The sequence below is a fragment of the Bos taurus genome, chromosome 4 (assembly GCF_002263795.3).
Source record: "Bos taurus isolate L1 Dominette 01449 registration number 42190680 breed Hereford chromosome 4, ARS-UCD2.0, whole genome shotgun sequence".
In the NCBI taxonomy this organism is placed as follows: Eukaryota; Metazoa; Chordata; class Mammalia; order Artiodactyla; family Bovidae; genus Bos; species Bos taurus.
The window spans coordinates 111483724-111501441 of NC_037331.1; the positions used below are offsets into that span (position 1 = coordinate 111483724).

Sequence of the window (17718 nt, forward strand, 5' to 3'; positions counted from 1 at the left end):
CGTTCTCACATGTTTGATATTTACAGTCTTTGAGTCAGTCAGTTCAGTCACTCAGTCGTGTCTGACTCTTTGCGACCCAATGGACTGTAGCACACCAAGCCTCCCTGTCCTTCACCAACTCCTGGAGCTTACTCAAACTCATGTCCATTGAGTCAGTGATGCCATCCATCTCATCCTCTGTTGTCCCCTACTCCTGCCTTCAATCTTTCCCAGTGTCAGGATCTTTTCCAATGAGTCAGCTCTTCACCTCAGGTGTCCAAAGTATTGGAGTTTCAGCTTTAGCATCAGTCCTTCCAGTGAACACTCAGGACTGATTTCCTTTAGGATGGACTGGTTGAATCCTTGCAGTCCAAGGGACTCTCAAAAGTCTTCTCCAACACCACAATTCAAAAGCATCAGTTCTTTGGCATTTCGGTACAGTCTTTCAGTTCAGTTCAGTTGCTCAGTCGTGTCCAACTCTTTGCGACCCCATGAATCACAGCATGCCAGGCCTCCCTGTCCATCACTAACTCCTGAAGTTTACCCAAACTCATGTCCATCGAGTCGATGATCCCATCCAGCCATCTCATCCTCTGTCGTCTCCTTCGCCTCCTGCCCCCAATCCCTCCCAGCATCAGAGTCTTTTCCAATGAGTCAACTCTTCGCATGAGGTGGCCAAAGTACTGGAGTTTCAGCTTCAGCATCAGTCCTTCCAATGAACACTCAGGACTGATCTCCTTCAGAATGGACTGGTTGGATCTCCTTGCAGTCCAAGGGACTCTCAAGAGTCTTCTCCAACACCACAGTTCAAAAGCATCAATTCTTCAGCGCTCAGCTTTCTTCACAGTCCAACTCTCACATCCATACATGACCACTGGAAAAACCATAGCCTTGACTAGATGGACCTTTGTTAGCAAAGTAATGTCTCTGCTTTTGAATATGCTATCTAGGTTGGTCATAACTTTTCTTCCAAGGAGTAAGCGTCTTTTCATTTCATGGCTGCAATCACCATCTGCAGTGATTTTGGAAGGCAAAATATTTGTTTATGTAGACTGATTAAGAAAGTTGTCTTTTTAGCTATTATGACCAGAAATAAGAGAAAAGGAAGAGTACCTGATGGTGAATCACTTTTGTTATTTAACATGATCCATTTTCATGGGATGCTTTGTTTGGGTAGAAACTGGTTGGCCCAGCCACTGGTGATACTGAGAAGTGCTGTCCTGTCATTTTGCAGAGGCGGAAATGCATGACCTCAGGGGTCTGTTGACTCTTCTACAATGTTAATTGGGCATTTCTCCTAGGATGCTCTCAACCTTGAGATTCTAAGATACTGTATTTTTAATGTTCAACCCTAAGATTCCTCATTTCTAATATTCATTACTAAATAGAAGATAAGAACAAATTTAAGTAATTGTAGCTAGAGGAAAACTGTTAAGATAATTTAGATCTTTCACAAAGATTTCAAGGCACATTTACGGAAGTCTTTCACATTTTAAGAAGGTTGTTATGTAGAAAGTGATTCTCCCCTGCTGTCATCTCTCTCTGCTGACCCCGTGGCATGGTTTCACTTTGTCTCCATTATTTGCCTGATACTCCAAATACTGTAGTTGAAGAGCATCTGGTGTTGGTGTGGAAAACAGAATAAATCTCTGTTTTGCATTCTGAGTTTATAGCATGTGGAAAATAGAATCTTCATGTGGCACTTTTCCCCCTCATTAGAGAGGTCATGTCTGAAGTCATACCAAGCTGGCATTGAAAGAATTTGCTCGATAGGAAACAATTTGTTGTAGAACAGAGACAGAAACAGTGTCCATGATGTGACCTATAGTCTGGGCTGGAACTCAGCCCGTGGCAACCAGGAAGCAGTCTGTTTTCCTTATGATGGCTTGTTCACAGCCCTCATCAGCAGGCATGCACCTTGCAAAGCCTCATCCTTTTCTCCTTGGATCTTGCCTTTGGCTTTTACTCACGATGTGTCCTTGCTCCTTGGAAGAAAAGTTATGACAAACCTAGATAGAATATTAAAAAGCAGAAACATCACTTTGCCAACAATGATTTGTATAGTCAAACCTATGATTTTTCCAGTGGTTATGTACAGATGTGAGAGTTGGACCATAAAGAAGGCTGAGCACCAAAGAACTGATGCTTTTGAACTGTGGTGTTGGAGAAGACTCTTGAGAGTCCCTTGGACTGCAAGATCAAACCTGTCCCTCCTAAAGGAAATCAACCCTGAATATTCATTGGAAGGACTGATGCTGAAGCTCAGTCTCTAATACTTTGACCACCTGATGTGAAGAGTCAACTCACTGGAAAAGACCCTGATGCTGGAAAAGATTGAGGGCAGGAGGAGAAGGGGACAACAGAGGATAAGATGGTTGGATGGCATCACTGACTCAATGGACTTGAGTTTGAGCAAACTCCAGGACATAGTGAAGGACAGAGAAGCCTGGGTTGTTGCAGTTCATGAGGTTACAAAGAGTTGGACACGACTGAGTGACTGTACAACAATACGATGTGTCCACATAAACACAGGCATCCATAGCTCAGCCATTTATAAATTATAACTGATTAATTGACTGGTGTTGTATCTCCCTATAAGCTTCAGCTTGGTCCATGTTAACACCTGTGAACTTCTTTCTGATTCAAGCTGTTTTTGCATCCAGTTGTATTACCTTTGTTGGCCATCAAATCCCACATTCCATTCTTTTTGAACTCTCCATCACCAAATATCTCAGTAAACCTACTCTCTCTGACATCACCTGAAACCAGCCCCGTAAATCACCCCGGTCCTCCACGAAAGCACATTTCCCCCAATGAATGGTTTCCATTTTGCTGCACAAGTTAATCTTAATCAAGAGAGAAGCTTCTTTGACATCCATCCCCTCTTTGATCCACTCTCCTCTCCATCTCGGGAGAATCCTTAGGCATCCAGTTTTGTGGTTTCTCTCCTGAAGCTTCTACATTTCCTTTCATCACAAATATTCTCTCACCACCATCACCATCTGGGACCTCCATTTATCCTTCCAAACTGGCACTCTCTGCCCAGCAGACAAGTCCCTGCTGATTCCAAACATGTGGGTATTTAAACCCTGACTACATGTCCCTTACTGAGGATAGGGGCTGTTTCAAGCCACATGCCCTTTTGGAAAGCTTTTTGTCTTTTTCCTTTTTATATAATATAGGTCCATTAATATTCAAGAAATTATCCTCAGAAGTTAGTTAAATGCATGGAGAAAGCTAAAATTAGAAAGGCTTTGCATTTTAAAGACAGCTCTCTGTTTTTGCATGGCCAATGGTAACTCCCTTCTGTTTCCTTTTCTCTATGGATGCCTTTGTGAAGTTATTTTTTAACCATAATAAAAGGCTTAAAGGCCAAAATACATAAAGAGAAAGATCTCTCATACTCAGGAGGTTATCAAGATACCAGAAGTTTAAAAATTAGTTCAGCGCATTGATTCTTAAGCTCCAGGCATTTCCTTGAAGAATTTCCAAAAGACTTCAAATAATATTTTTCCTTGCCAGTGTTCATGTTCAAATGTGTTTAACACTGAGATTTTGGGTGTGAATATGCATATTTGGCTCTAGAAATTTCCATCCTCACAAACTAAGCCTCTAGTAAAGATTAGTAGGGTTTATTTCCTGCATGATATGAAAAATGGTACAACACAATTAGAAAAATAGAAGCTCACTGGTTAGTTACAACCGGATGTGAGCATCTTACAGACTCAGCTTCCTTCTGTAGGCAGTGAAGGTGAGCTTGGAAGTTGGACTTCATTCTCGGACATCCGTCAGCCTTAACACTGATGGGTTGGATTATATGCTTCAAAACTGAAGCGAAGTTTTTCTCAGAGAATTAGACCAACTGCAGACTTGGAAGGACCACAGCCCACACAAAATTGCACACACTTCTGACACCACTACAAGTTCAGTGGGTCCCCCAAACCAGGCTCAGGTTCAATGATTCTCTAGAAGGACTCACAGAACTCACTGGAAGCTGCTCTACTCATGTTTATGGTTATTACAGGGAAAGAATCGATGCGAGTCAGACAAGCAAAAGAGCACAGAGGCACAGACCAGGAGAAGCCCCAGGGGCCGAGCCCGCAGGCATGCCTTTCCTATGGAGTCATGGACACTTCCCTTTCCCGGAATTGATTGTGCCAGTACGCATGGGGTACTGCCAACCAGGGCAGCTTCCCCGAGCATTGGTGTTCAGAGTCTCTATCCAGGCTCCATTACACAGGAATGCCCCACTGCCCACATGGCCAGCCTCAGTCTCCAGCCCCTCCAGGGACTGAACTGTGTGATCCAAACCCCCATCATCCCATTATTGGTCTATCTGGAGTGGTCAGCCTCCACCCTAAATACTATCTGGCAAGGTCCCCACCCCAGATACTGTGTGGTAAGGCCAGCCATCACCCAAATCACCTTGTTAGGCTACCTGGCATGACCCGAGGCCCCCAGGCAGACAGGGACACCCCTACCAGGCATAACACTCCAAAGCTTTAGATACTATCTGCCTAAAACCAAGGGCAAATCCGGACCCTTCCTTGGACAAATTTAAAGTGTTTACTATACAGTTTGAAAATCTCTTGATGACAAAGAAGCAAAAGATCCCTAGGACCTGCCTACTGGAATCAAACTTGGCAACCCTAGTGTTGAAAGTAGTATTCCAGGACCACCTGCATCCGAGTCACTGGGCATTAGCAAAATACAGACTCCCAGGTGCACTGGTGGTAAATTACGAATCCAGCTGCCAATGCAGAAAACATAAGAGACGTGGGTTCCATCACTGGGTCAGGAAGATCCCCTGGAGCAGGAAATGGCAACCCACTCCAGTATTCTTGCCTGGCGAGTCCCCATGGACAGGGGAGCCTGGCGGGCTACAGTCCATGGAGTCAAAAAGTGTCAGACACGACCGAAGCGACTGAACACACACACACACACACAGCCCCACCCCAGCCTACTAAGTGAAAGGAGCCTTGAAATATTCATTAGGCATGTTTCTTTAGCAGTTTCCTATGGAGGCCAAAATTTGAAAAACATAATTATGATCCCGTCCTTGTTCCTAACAGTAGAGTGGAAATAGCACAAGATGTGGAAATGAGTGAAAATTCTGCTACTGGCTCCACCACAGAGTTTATCTTGGGCGTGTCGTTGTTCCTCAAATGTCACATGTTTGGGAACAACATTTGGCACAGTCTGTTTCAAACAGAGGTGACTCATGTATCAAGTTCCTAGACTGAGAAATATACATTATGTTACTGTATGATCTCAGGGAAGATGCTTACAGAATTATAAGATGGCATTCCTTATATACGCCAGTGTGTTAAGTTATGGTTTGCCTTAGGAAAATGCAGGGAGCTGTTTTTCTCAGAGTAACTACCTAATTGTTTGGCCTCCAAACAATTGAATGGCAAGAGTGTTGCTCTTCATTCATAAATTGTCAAGTGCTTACTCTGTGTCAAGCATTGTTCTAGGCAGTGAGCAAAAAAGAGACAAAACAGGAAATAGCTCCTCTGCTTTCATGAGGCCAAGAGCACAAATATATATTGTGCCAGATGCTGATACATGCTATGTAGATCCAAAAAATTAGGATAAAGGGGGAAAGGCAGCTAAAGGATGGGATGTGGGTGGGGGAGACGCTATTTAACATAGAATGTTTAAGTGAAGTCGCTCAGTCGTGTCCAACATTTTGCGACCCCATAGACTGTAGCCCACCAGGCTCCTCCGTCCATGGGATTCTCCAGGCAAGAATACTGGAGTGGGCTGCCATTTCCTTCTCCAGGAGATCTTCCTGACCCAGGAACTGAACCCCAGGGTCTCCCGCATTGCAGGCAGACGCTTTACCATCTGAGCCACCAGGGAAGTCATAGGCATAAACATAGAATATTTAGGGAAGGAATTTCTAAAATTCAGGCTGTTCGCAGAGGGGTGGAAAAACAGCCGTACAGTTATTGGGTTAAGGGACCAATAAGTGTTTAGGAGCTGAGAGGAGAACAGTGTCACAAAGTAATAAAGGAGAAAGCCTTGAGTGATGGGGTTGCAGAAAGACTAACAGGAGCAACACAGGCGGAGAGCACAGAGGCAGCTCTTTCAAGGAATTTGGCAACAGCAAGGAAGAAAGGAATGGGATGCAAGGACCAGAGAAGGGCTGTGTAGTGGCGGTGGTGGCTGTTAGCGTTAGAGGCGTGTCGGTACGTTCCTGTGGAATGATCCAGTAGAGGACAAATGATAGAGTCTGTACAGGGAGGGGGGAATTGCCAGAGACATGCCCTGGAGCAGGCAGGAAGGAACGGCATCCGGTGTGCAGTGGAGCACCTGGCCTTGGACAGGAGCACCGGTGTTCTCCTTACTTCTTCCTCCTGTTCCACACCTTTCTGATCCCCACGGGGACCTCATTTCAGCCTCCCTGCGCCTTCTCATACCCTCTCCTCTTGCCTAAATTATTTTGCCTCCTAATGGACACGTAGCCCTTCCTTCATGGAAAAGAAAAAGAAAGCAGAAACTTATTTATAACATTCTCTACTCACAGAGTGAGGCTAAAGTGTCCGCTCTGCCTGTTACCAGTTTTGTTACATGGATCCAATGAGATCTGGTGCAGAATAGCCCTTGGGAAGCTATCCATCCTTGAAGTTCACTTTAGAAGGGAAAGAAGAAGTCACCAGGATTGTAACCGTGCTGGCTGGTCTTCTCAGCATGCTCACTTTGTGTACCTTCCCTGGTCTTTTTACCCACTCTGTACTGAATGACCAATTTTTTCTGCTGCTTCCCAATAGCACTTTGAGTCTAATGTGTCTGAAGCTTACCTCACCTGCTGGCAGAACCCAGAGTCCAAAAGTCTACTCTTCTAGGCAGTTGTTAAATTCATCTCTCAATACAGTAAGCCTGGAGTGATTTGTTTGAGAAAAACGCATGGTGAGTTAGAATGAGAGCAAATAGTGCCACCTGCTGGAATTATACTCGAAGAAGGGGAGAGAAGATAGTCTGTATTAATACCAAGAGCTGTCCATGGCTTTGTCCCATTCATTACTTTGTCACTCAAATGCAGTCATGATCCAGAGGTGATCAAAGACAGTTTCTGCCATCTATGCTTGTTTCTAATGCCCATCTACCACCTTATGCATTTCTTTTTCAACATCCCTCTTTTCTCCCTGTAGTGTTCCAATACATATAACTGCCAGTAAGATCACCAGGGCTTCCCTGGTAGCTCTAAAGAATCAGCTGGTAAAGAATCCGCCTGCAATGCAGGAAACCGCAGTTCGATTCCTGAGTCAGGAAGATCTGCTGGACAAGGGATAGGCTACCCACTCCAGTATTCTTGGGCTTCCCTGGTGGCTCAGATGACAAAGAATCAATGTGGGAAATGTGGGTTCAGTCCTTGAATTGGGAAAATGCCCTGAGAATGGAAGAGCTACCCACTCCAGTGGGTATTCCATGGACAGAGCTGGAGAATTCCATGGACAAAGGAGCCTGGCTGGCTACAGTCTATGGGGCTAAAGAGTCGGACACGACTGAGCAACTTTTACTTTCACTCACCAGTAAGACCAACTGTATTTCATTTATTGTCTCTCTAAGAATCTCTTGGAAATTAGATCATAGAATGTTCACATTCAAAGGGAACTTAGAGCTTGTCAATATGTTTTCAAACACATTTTGGACACAGAAACTCTTGGGAAACTATAGATGTAATCCCCCTTTCAGATACCAGTAGACTGAACCCAAAAAGGGGACAAGGCAGAGTGAAGACTAGAAATCATAAATACTGATTGCTAAACCGTTCTCTATATCAGTTAAGATGCTTTCAGCTGCAACACAGATGGCTTTAGCAATAATGGATATCTCACATAAGAAGCCTTGTGGGGCTCCAGGAATACCTTAGGGGCTGAGCAATGTCACCTAAGCCCAAGCTTCATCCCATTTCCCTCCCTGTTCTCCTCAGTGTGTCTGAGTTTGCAAGATGGCCCCACCAACATTGGGAACCACATCTCCACCCAAGATCAGGGAGTGAAGATGGATGACTCCCTCTTCCCTTATGAACTAATAGATTTGTCTTCTAAAGGCCCCCCCTCATGCCTTATTGGCCAGAGGAAATGAAAGGTCCCATCTTAAGTGGGTTACTGGCAAGGAGCACAGCACTCTCGTGTTTGACTTAGAAAAAATCCAGATTCACCCGCTGGGCCCGGGGTAGGGCCATCCATATGTGAAGCACAGAGTTGTGTGGAAGCACATAGCTTCCTGGGCAAAATTGGGTCAGCTCACAGGGAGGAGGGTAGGGGAACAGCTAGCTGTCAGGCAAAATTCTCCGTGGGTCTCTCCCATTTCTGCTTATCTTCTGAACAAGAGGCATTGTCAGCTTTGTTCATACCTTTGAAAGGATGTGGGTATAGTGGTCTTGGAAGATAGATTGTCTTCCTCCAGAACAGAAGGTAGATTTATTTCCTGACTGGGTAAATAAAGCTAATGTCTCTTCCCAAGGCAAACATTAAGCAGACTTGCCAGCAGCCCCTCTAAAACTTAGGGGTTTCCTGAGGTCAGAGTGCACCGGCTACCTGAGCAACATCCCCCCTGGACTGCTCCACGCAGCCCCCATGGGAGCCAGGTCCCAGAGAAACCAAGGCAGATGGACGCTCGTGTTGCCTGCTGCCCCGTGAGGAATGCAACGCTTTGTCTCTGACCCAGGAGCGGCCTGTCTTCCATCCACATCTACAAAATGATGGCAAGCCAGCTTGTGAGCTTGGAAGCAAGTTGCTCCCCAGTCTTCCTGACACCAACAGAAAGGCAACCATCGTGTTTGCTACAGTGTTCTCCCTAATGAGCCTCCCTAGAAACACCCAACTCTCAAATACTTAGTTCTGGAAATAAGAATAGTTTCAAGATGTCAGAAATCCCTTTTCCACAGGCAGAAACAGGGCAGCCCTTCCGTCTTCAACCGGAGGCGCATGTTAAGTGACGATGGTGTCGTTGGCCATGGTGTCCTTTACGCTGTCTCCCTTTCATTCGCTGGCTGACTCTCTCTGTAATTATCTTTTTTAAAATGTCAGCTCCTCTCACCCAGAAGACCAAGAGCAATCAGCCGCAAACTGAACTTTACAAGCTTTTAAAACACACTTGCCGTTCGGCAGGGAGATGGGATTTCTCAAAGGCAATGTCGGGGAAGCTGATGCTGAATGACAGATGAAGGAACTCTTTCCTTCACTCTCACGTGGGGCTTCATGGCCCCTTCCTCGGGAAGCACCACAGGAAAGTGGGATGGGCTGAAACTATGAAGGTTTCTTCAGTGAAGCCTGGATGGAGGCTCTTGGAGGAGGATCTGTTCTCGGTTTTTCCACTAGTCATGGACAGATGTGAGAGTTGGACTATAAGGAAGGCTGAGCACAGAAGAATTGATGCTTTCAAATTGTAGTGCTGGAGAAGATTCTTGAGAGTCCCTTGGACTGCAAGGAGATGAAGCCAGTCAATCCTAAAGGAAATCGATCCTGAATAGTCATTGGAAGGACTGATGCTGAAGCTGAATGTGAAAAGCTGACTCATTGGAAAAGACCCTGATGCTGGGAGAGATTGAGGGCAGGAGGGGACGGGGGTGACCGAGGATGAGATGGTTGGATGGCATCACTGACTAAATGGATGTGAATGTGAGCAAACTCCAGGAGATGGTGAAGGACAGGGAAGCCTGGTGTGCTGCAGTCCGTGGGGTCGCAAAGAGTCAGACACGACTGAGCAACTGAACAATAAGGACTGTTCTCAGAGTCCCTCTTACTGCACCCAGTTGGGGAGAGAGGACTGAGCTACAGTGGGCTCCTGGGGACCTTCTCTCCTTCTCTAGAGGGAAGTGTTGATGTTAAGAAGACCATGGCCCAGAGGCAGAAACAGGGGATCCAGTGTGACAAGCAGAAAGGGAAGCATGGGTATTTCCTGGTAGCTGCTGGTCCTCAGGGTTTCTCCTAATGGTGACACGAACAAAAATCCATCATAGCAGGAGGAGAGGAGTGGAGAAAATTAGAGCAGCATCAGTCCCTCCAAGTCAAACCTTAGGGCTCAACTCAATTTATCCCTACATTGTATTTCCCTGATGGCTGCTGATGCCTCTTAAAATGAAACCATCTTTCCTACTTAGCTCGGAAAGCCTTGTTCTCTGGCTAGTCTGACAACTTACATTTTTAAAATGCATCTGCTAAAACACGGCACTGCAAGAACAGAACAAATTCAGTCTTAAAACCTGAAGTTACATTTTCCCCATCGACTCATGCCAGAAATTCAGGGAAAGATCATTCCGTCCATGAGTCAGATTATTGTTGACCTGCATTCTCATCATACTTGTGTAGAAACCTTGGTGAAGGTCACTCCAGTGAATCCTGGAATGCAGGAGCCCCTAATTCAGAGAAGAAATGTCACCAGCACACGTGTGGGATCACCACAGGTGTTAAAATTAAAGTCCCCTTTCTAATGACATAAAGGAGCCAAAGTCCCCAGTACAATGAGGTTGATTACATTGAGCTCTGTGTCTAATGTCTCTGGAGCTCAGTAGAGTAAATGCCTCCTCAGAAGGACCTGACCCAGGGGTGGGGAACAGTCTAGGTCCCAAGAGAATCCAGCCCACTGCGGTTTTTAAATTAGAAGTTTGATTGCTTGCAACATCATCTCGAAATGGTACCAGTGCCAAGCGGCTGAATTTTTCATTAGCCTGGGGGAGAAAAAATGACAGATATTTAATTAAACCGCTTGGTGATTCATCAGAGGCTTATTGATAGATAGAGGCACCAAATCACTTTCTAAGCAAAGCTAGGCCCTCCAGTGATGTGGGGAATCTGTTCTGTCAAAAAGCATTCGCCAAGCTGAGGAGCTGGGACCCACATGCTGCTTCCCCATCACTCTGCCTTTCCTGCCAATGGCAGGAAAAAAAAAAAAAGTTAAAAAAAGTGTTTATAAAGCACTTGGTGGTCACTGAGGAATTTAAAACCTAACATGTGAAGTAAGAAAGCTACTAACAATTGAAGTTACCAGCACACCCTCCTAACCCATTTTTCTGTTGTTGGAAGGTGATTTAATCAAGGAGGTTGACTGGGAGCAGACCTAGGAAAATAAAAGGAATGATTTGTGGTCAGTGCCGGAGGGGAAGTTATGAGAAGGACTCGGCATCCCAGATGGCGAGTGTTCAAGGTGTACAGCAGGTGATTCCGGAAGGGGGTCTTAGGCAGGACCCACGCTGCCCTGCGCACAGCCCCAAGGTTCAGGAAAAGAGGAGGGTCATCCTCACTGCCTGCACAGATCACAGCTCCCAAACTCTCCAGAGGAACTTTAAAGATTAGATTGAAAGTGTCAGTTGCTTAGTCGTGTCCCCATGGACTGTAGCCCTCCAGGCTCCTCTGTCCAGGGATTCTCCAGGCAAGAACACTGGAGTGGGTTGCCATGCCCTCCTCCAGGGGATCTTCCCGACCCAGAGATCTCGTTACTGAAAGAGTACGTGTGTGGGGGGTCTGGCTGCCTGCCGCTCAGAAGCCAGTAAAGAGGCCAGGTCGATGGAAAGGAAAGTTTGCTTTATTTCAGATGCTGGAAACCAGAGGGGTAGGGTAGCAGACATCTGCCCAAAGGCTGACTTCCTCCCCGCAACACGCAGGGGTGAGAGCTTTTATAAACAGAGGGGGGGGGGGGTTACATGCAGAAACAGCACAGTCATCTGTAACAGTCATCTTCAGTTGGTCATCAGTGGTCTGCTTCACATCATCTTGGTTGTTTCATGACAGTTAGTTAATCTCCAGTTCCGGGGTGCACTTGTTTCCATTTCTTTGCAGTCAATTCTCGGAATTGTGGCAGCTCAAGTCCTGGGTACAGTCTGATCATCGTGTAGTTAATTTCTCCACCTGGGGTTTTGGTATCTGTAAGACAGCTCACAAGATATGGCTCAGAATATTATCTACAGCCCTTGAGAAAGAACTAAAGGTCCTTGACTATGCTTAGTGACTACATTATTTTTATTTAGTCTCCTTTGACTGTTTTCCTTTGTTTCAGCATTTCTCACTTCTCTGATTAAACTTACTCTTTGACTAAAGTTTTCCACTGGCAGAGGACACGGTGGGGGGCAAGGACCTGCCCTCTGTGTGGGTCCAGCTCCATTTCAGTTGAACTCAGGTGTTCTGCATTGCAGGCAGATTCTTTACTATTTGAGCCACCCAGAGAAGCCCAAAAATTAGATTAAGGAAATAAATTTTTGCAAATTCCCCCAAAGCAATAGCTCTCGACTCTAGGTATATATTAATATTTTCCAGAAAGCCTTTAAAAAATACCAACACCTAACCCAGACCAGCTGAGTGGGGATCCCTGGGGAGGGAGCTGCATACAGGTATGTTTCATAAAGCACTCGCGTGGGTCTAAAGTGCAGCCAGGGCCACAAGTCACATCCTAGGAGACACTGAAGAGTCGCAGAGTATGTCGAGTTGGAAGATCTCAGGTTTTAGAAGTTAACAAGCCTGGTTCAGATCCTGACTCCACTACTCACTAAATCTAAGAAGCTCAACGTAGACTTAAATGTCCTAGGCTTCAGTTCTTTATTTGGAAAGACTCAATGAGGGCAACTTCTTGGTAAAATAAGAAAAGAAATGTATACCTGGCCCCCAATCTAAGCTCACTTTCCTCCCCTTGGTTATGATTCATTAACAATGAATTGACGCTTTATCCCTCCTCCAAGATTGTATACCACTGTATACAATAGCAGGTGACAGGTGTACATTCCTCTCTCTATCTGCTTTGTTTTTCCTCTAGAAAAAGTGAAAGTGAAGTCGCTCAGTCATGTTGGACTCTTTGTCACCCCATGGACTATACCCTACCATGCTTCTCCATCCATGGGATTTTCCAGGCAAGAGTACTGGAGTGGGTTGCCATTTCCTTCTCCAGAGGATCTTCCTGACCCAGGGATCGAATCCGGGTCTCCCACATTGTAGGCAGATGCTTTACCATCTGAGCCACCAGGGAAGCCTTAAGCTTTAAAGCTCTTTGGTATCTGGGAGGGAATACTGCTTCCCAGGTGGCACTAGGGGTAAAGAACCCACCTGCCAATGAAGGAGATGCAGTTTCGATCCCTAGGCCAGGAAGATCCCCTGGAAGAAGGGATGGCAACCCACTCCAGTATTCTTGCCTGGGAAATCCATGGCTCCACAGAGGAGCCTGATGGGCTACAGCGCTTGGGGTCACAAAGAGTCGGACATGACTGAGCGACTTGGCACTCCCACATGCGTGCAGGGAATACTCATGTGGCTCTCCTGTTTCTGTTCCTCCAGCTGCCACAGAAGTGTCCTTTTCATTTGACGTTGGGAATGGGCCAGTGGAGATGGTGGTGAGGTCGCCCACCCCACTCAACGATGACCAGTGGCACCGGGTCACCGCCGAGAGGAACGTCAAGCAGGCCAGCCTGCAGGTGGACCGTCTGCCACAGCAGGTCCGCAAGGCCCCGACAGAAGGCCACACCCGCCTGGAGCTCTACAGCCAGCTGTTTGTGGGTGAGTGATGGGACACGGGACAACCAGCAGGACTTCTCTATTGCTTGTGATGGCGTTCACCTTGGGGAAAGGAAAACTGCCTACAGGGGTTCTGATAGAGATTTTTCTAAAAGTGTCTTTGCCTCTTGTGGTCTCCTCCGAGACAGGATGCGAGACAAGGGAGAAGACACAGGAGCCCTCAATCTGATGTCACTCTCTGCTTTCTGGAAGTCACAGTCCTCACATCCTACAAGATGATAGGGTGGCTAGGGTTTCTTTGAGGTCCCTGATCTGTGCAGTTTTAGGTTTATAGTTTTAGACCTTCACTGAAGTCCTTACAGTTTGTAGAGCCAAACTGTGGTTTTTCCAATGGTCCTGTATGGATGTGAGAGTTGGACCATAAAGAAGACTGGGTGCCGAAGAGTTGATGCTTTCAAATTGTGGTGCTGGAGAAGACTCTTGAGAGTCCCTTGGACGGCAAGGAGATCAAACCAATCAATACTAAAGGAAATTAACCCTGAATATTCATTGGAAGGACTGACACTGAAGCTGAAGCTGCAATACTTTGGCCACCTGATGTTAACAGACGACTCATTGGAAAAGACCCTGATGCTGGGAAGGATGGAAGGCAAAGGAGAAGAGGGCAGCAGAGGATGAGATGGTTGGATGGCATCACCAACTCAATAGACATGAACTTGGGCAAAGTCTGGGAGATAGTGAGGGACAGGGAGACTGGTTTGCTGCACTCCATGGAATCACAAAGAACTGGACATGACTTAGCGAATGAACAACAACAAGAATTCCTTAATGATTTAGAGCACTCATAACTATAAAAAGAAGGATGGACAAAGAGGGAGGAATGGTGTAATGGGCTCCCTAAGTTCAAGTTTGCTTGAAATGAGAAGTAGAAATCCACTCCATTGTCTGCCCAGCCTCAAAGTTCTAGGCAGAGGGAGATGGAGCCTTCTCCTTATGTAGCATCTTCACACAGAGGAAAGAGATCAACACTGAGAAGAAACTCAACCAGAGCAAAAAGTAAAGCACCCTTTGCAGGAAGTGGCTCCAGGCCCACAGTCTGGGCTCTGCTTCTGACATTTTCTAACTGAACCTAATGTTACTTCTAAGCAATACCTGTGTCCATGGTTAGTGAGATTTTAAATTTTATTTTCCAGAATACTAATATTTCAGGCAATTTGCTAATTTTCCTCTGTGGATTGCAAAGAATGCAAGTTTGAAGGACTCTGCAGCTGCCGTGCCACCTTAGACCTCCCCTGTGGGTGTGTGGGTGTTCGTTGGTCAAGTCGGTCGGCTACGGTGGTCTCAGACCCAGTAACACAGAGGTGACCTGCCCCCTGGGCTCTTACCCAGTGGAGGTCAGAGTCCCCACAGTGTCATTCATGATTATGGTGGGATGCTTGAAGAATGTTAGGAAGCCACAGAAAGACAGGTGATGTAGGTGTCCACTCCTTGGTGAAATGTTGTGAAAAGTGTGAACTTGGTCAGTCAGCTCTGGAAGTAAGACTGACTTGAGAACAGGCCACTTAAACTTTTTCATTGTGGTAAAAGTCACATAATATAAAACCTACTATTTTAACCATATTTAACTGCACAGTTCGGTGGCACTAAGCGCATTCACAGTGCTGTACAATTCTCACCATCGTCCGTCTTCTGAACTCTTCACCTTCCAAACCCGAAACTCTGCCTGTTAAAGTAACTCCCCATCCCCTCTCCCCACCGACTCCCAGCCCCTGGAATCTACCAGTGTGCTTTCTGACTCTATGAATTTGACTGTTCTAGGCACCTCATATAAGCGGAATCAAACAATATTTGTCTACATCTACTATATATTCAAATGCATTTTTTATTAGAGCTGGAATGCATTTTGTCCTACAAACACATTGGCCCTCCGTTTTCTTTTACCTGTGCTATCTAATTGGTTCTCGTTAGATATCTATTTTATCCATAATAGTGTATATATACAGGCTTCCCACTTCCCAGAAGTGGGCCCGGTGGTAAAGAATCCACCTGCCAAGCAGGAGACACAAGAGATGAGGGTTCGATCCCTGGACCGGGAAGATCTCTTGGAGTAGGAAGTGGCAGCCCACTCTATTTGTCAGTCCCAGTCCCCCAACTGATCCCACTCCCTTCCCCTGCATAGTGTCTATATATCTGTTCTCTATGTTTGTGTCTCTGTTTCTGCTTTGCAAATAGGTTCTCCTGTTTTTTCTAGAGTCCACATATATGCATTAATAATATTAAATACCAGGTCCACAAATTCCTGCTGAATACTGTGAGCAAATCTCCCCTTATCAATACCTCTTGGCCAGATCACCTAGATATAAGTCTCTTCCTAAATAAACCCTGCTCATCCCAGGCATGCAGGGTAGATCCACTTGGTTGTCATTATAACAGGTGACCCTAATTGACCCAGGTCCTCATTTTTCTGAGATAACTTTGGATGCAGAGGTTCAATTTTACTTTTATCTCTTTCTGTCTACTGACTATAGTTGTCTCCAATATTTTTGGAGACTAAGTAAAATTGTAAAATTAAGAAGGTAGGGAGAGTATTTATTATGGTCTTGGAAAGAATTTTGATTCATTTCAATGAGATGACCAGAAACAGCTTATAAAAAGAGCAGAGGAGAGGGCTGAGGTCAGAATTCAACAGAATACTTAAATGTAAGGGACAGACAGAAAAAAAGCGTCTCAGGAAGAACGAAGAGGGATGAAAAGAACAAGCAAGGAAAAGCCAGGAGAGGGGCTGTCACAGGAGGAGCGAGTTTCATGAAACAGTTTGCTTATTACTGACAAATCATACCAAGTGCCATGCGTGAAATAGGGCCAAGAAAATATTCTTTGAGTTTAGCAATTATGAAACCACTGTTGACCTTGGAGAGAGATAAGTTTCACAGAAGTTGGCTGATGTGATGAGTTAGCAATTTCCTTTCACTTGATGAGAAAGAGAAAGGCCCCCTGCCCCAGTTTCTAATTTCCTGTTATCTGAGATGTGGACGTGAGTGTCATCGCCAAGACACAAGCTGTTTGAGCTGGTATGAGAAATGCTCTTCGAGCCAGTATGAACAACATCTTCTGCAATAGAAGTCTACCCCAGGGGACATGGGAGGGGGCTTGTTTTCAGAAAATAACAAATTCAACGGCTATGAAATCCTGGAGCCAGTTACCTGAAGACTACTCAATAGGGATTCAGATAACCGGAAGCAGTTCTCAGTTCAGCTCTAATAACAAGAGTTATCACTTTTCCTCTTTTCATCTAATAAAAATCTCCTTTTTCATCTAATCAAGGTGTTGGATTTGTTGCTCTCCAAACTTTCTTCTAACTTTAACCATTTAAGATTATGTGTTAAGAAGTGGTTTGAAAAGGTCTGAGTTGCCAAGTGATCACTTGTAACCACCCCACCTATGCCACTTAGCATCTAGAGACCACTGACAAGTTACCCAGTACTTCCGTCAGACGGGAATACAGTTCCTGCGTGTCAGGTGGAGATGAGCCCGTCCATGCTAAGCGCACCGTAGAGTACCCGGCTCAGAGCCAGCACTCATGAACTGGGAGCTGTCTCACCACCTTTCCCTTGACCTTTTATTCCCTTAGCTTTCTCCTTCTGCTGGGTCATGTTTACCCGTTCCTACAGAACTCACTTCCAACTGGCTTATTTCTTCCTTCCCCAAATACTCACCTGGGATCTTTTCAGCCCACCAGCCCTGAAGGAAAGTTCATGGGCTAGATGCCCCTTGATATCCAAAATCAGTCTTCAGCCACTCCACTCACCTGCCACAGTGGCCACAGAGCAGCTAGCCAGGGTGCAAGAATTTTCTCGCCAAGACGGTGAGTGAACGTCCATCTGCAAATACCGCCCAGCAACACTGTCTGCAGCAGAGACGTGACCAGAGCTGACCGAGGGCTTCTAGAGGTGGACAGGCATAAAGTTCAGCTTAGAGCTAAAACAAACCCAGGGTCATTCTTGGCTTTGGACCCAAAGTGGACTCCCAGGACGCCCACCCTCTGCCCGCTGCCTTTGTTAGCCAGAGCCGGGCTCCATCTCCTCTTCCACAGTCACTAAGAAAACGAGAACACAGTTCTCATCACCCCGCTGGTAAGAGGCAACTAGAAGCTGCCATGAAAAGCCGGTTAACACAAGTCGTTTGGAAGTTACGGGATCCAGCTATGATGGTGGTTTAGTGAAAAGATAATGATTCCATTTTAAAATGAAAAGTGACACAGGGAAGAGAAGAGCGGTTGCTGGGATTTGTC

The 17718-nt window shown here is 45.8% G+C and overlaps 1 protein-coding gene across 1 annotated transcript in view; it reads left to right on the forward strand.

Annotated features, from left to right (window-relative positions):
• CNTNAP2 (contactin associated protein 2) overlaps positions 1-17718 on the forward strand; it is a 2325432-nt gene that overhangs the window by 2058137 nt on the left and 249577 nt on the right. The window contains exon 18 of the mRNA XM_024991213.2: positions 13251-13469. Within this exon, the coding sequence (XP_024846981.1) occupies positions 13251-13469 (219 nt within the window). The remainder of the gene's footprint in view (positions 1-13250; positions 13470-17718) is intronic.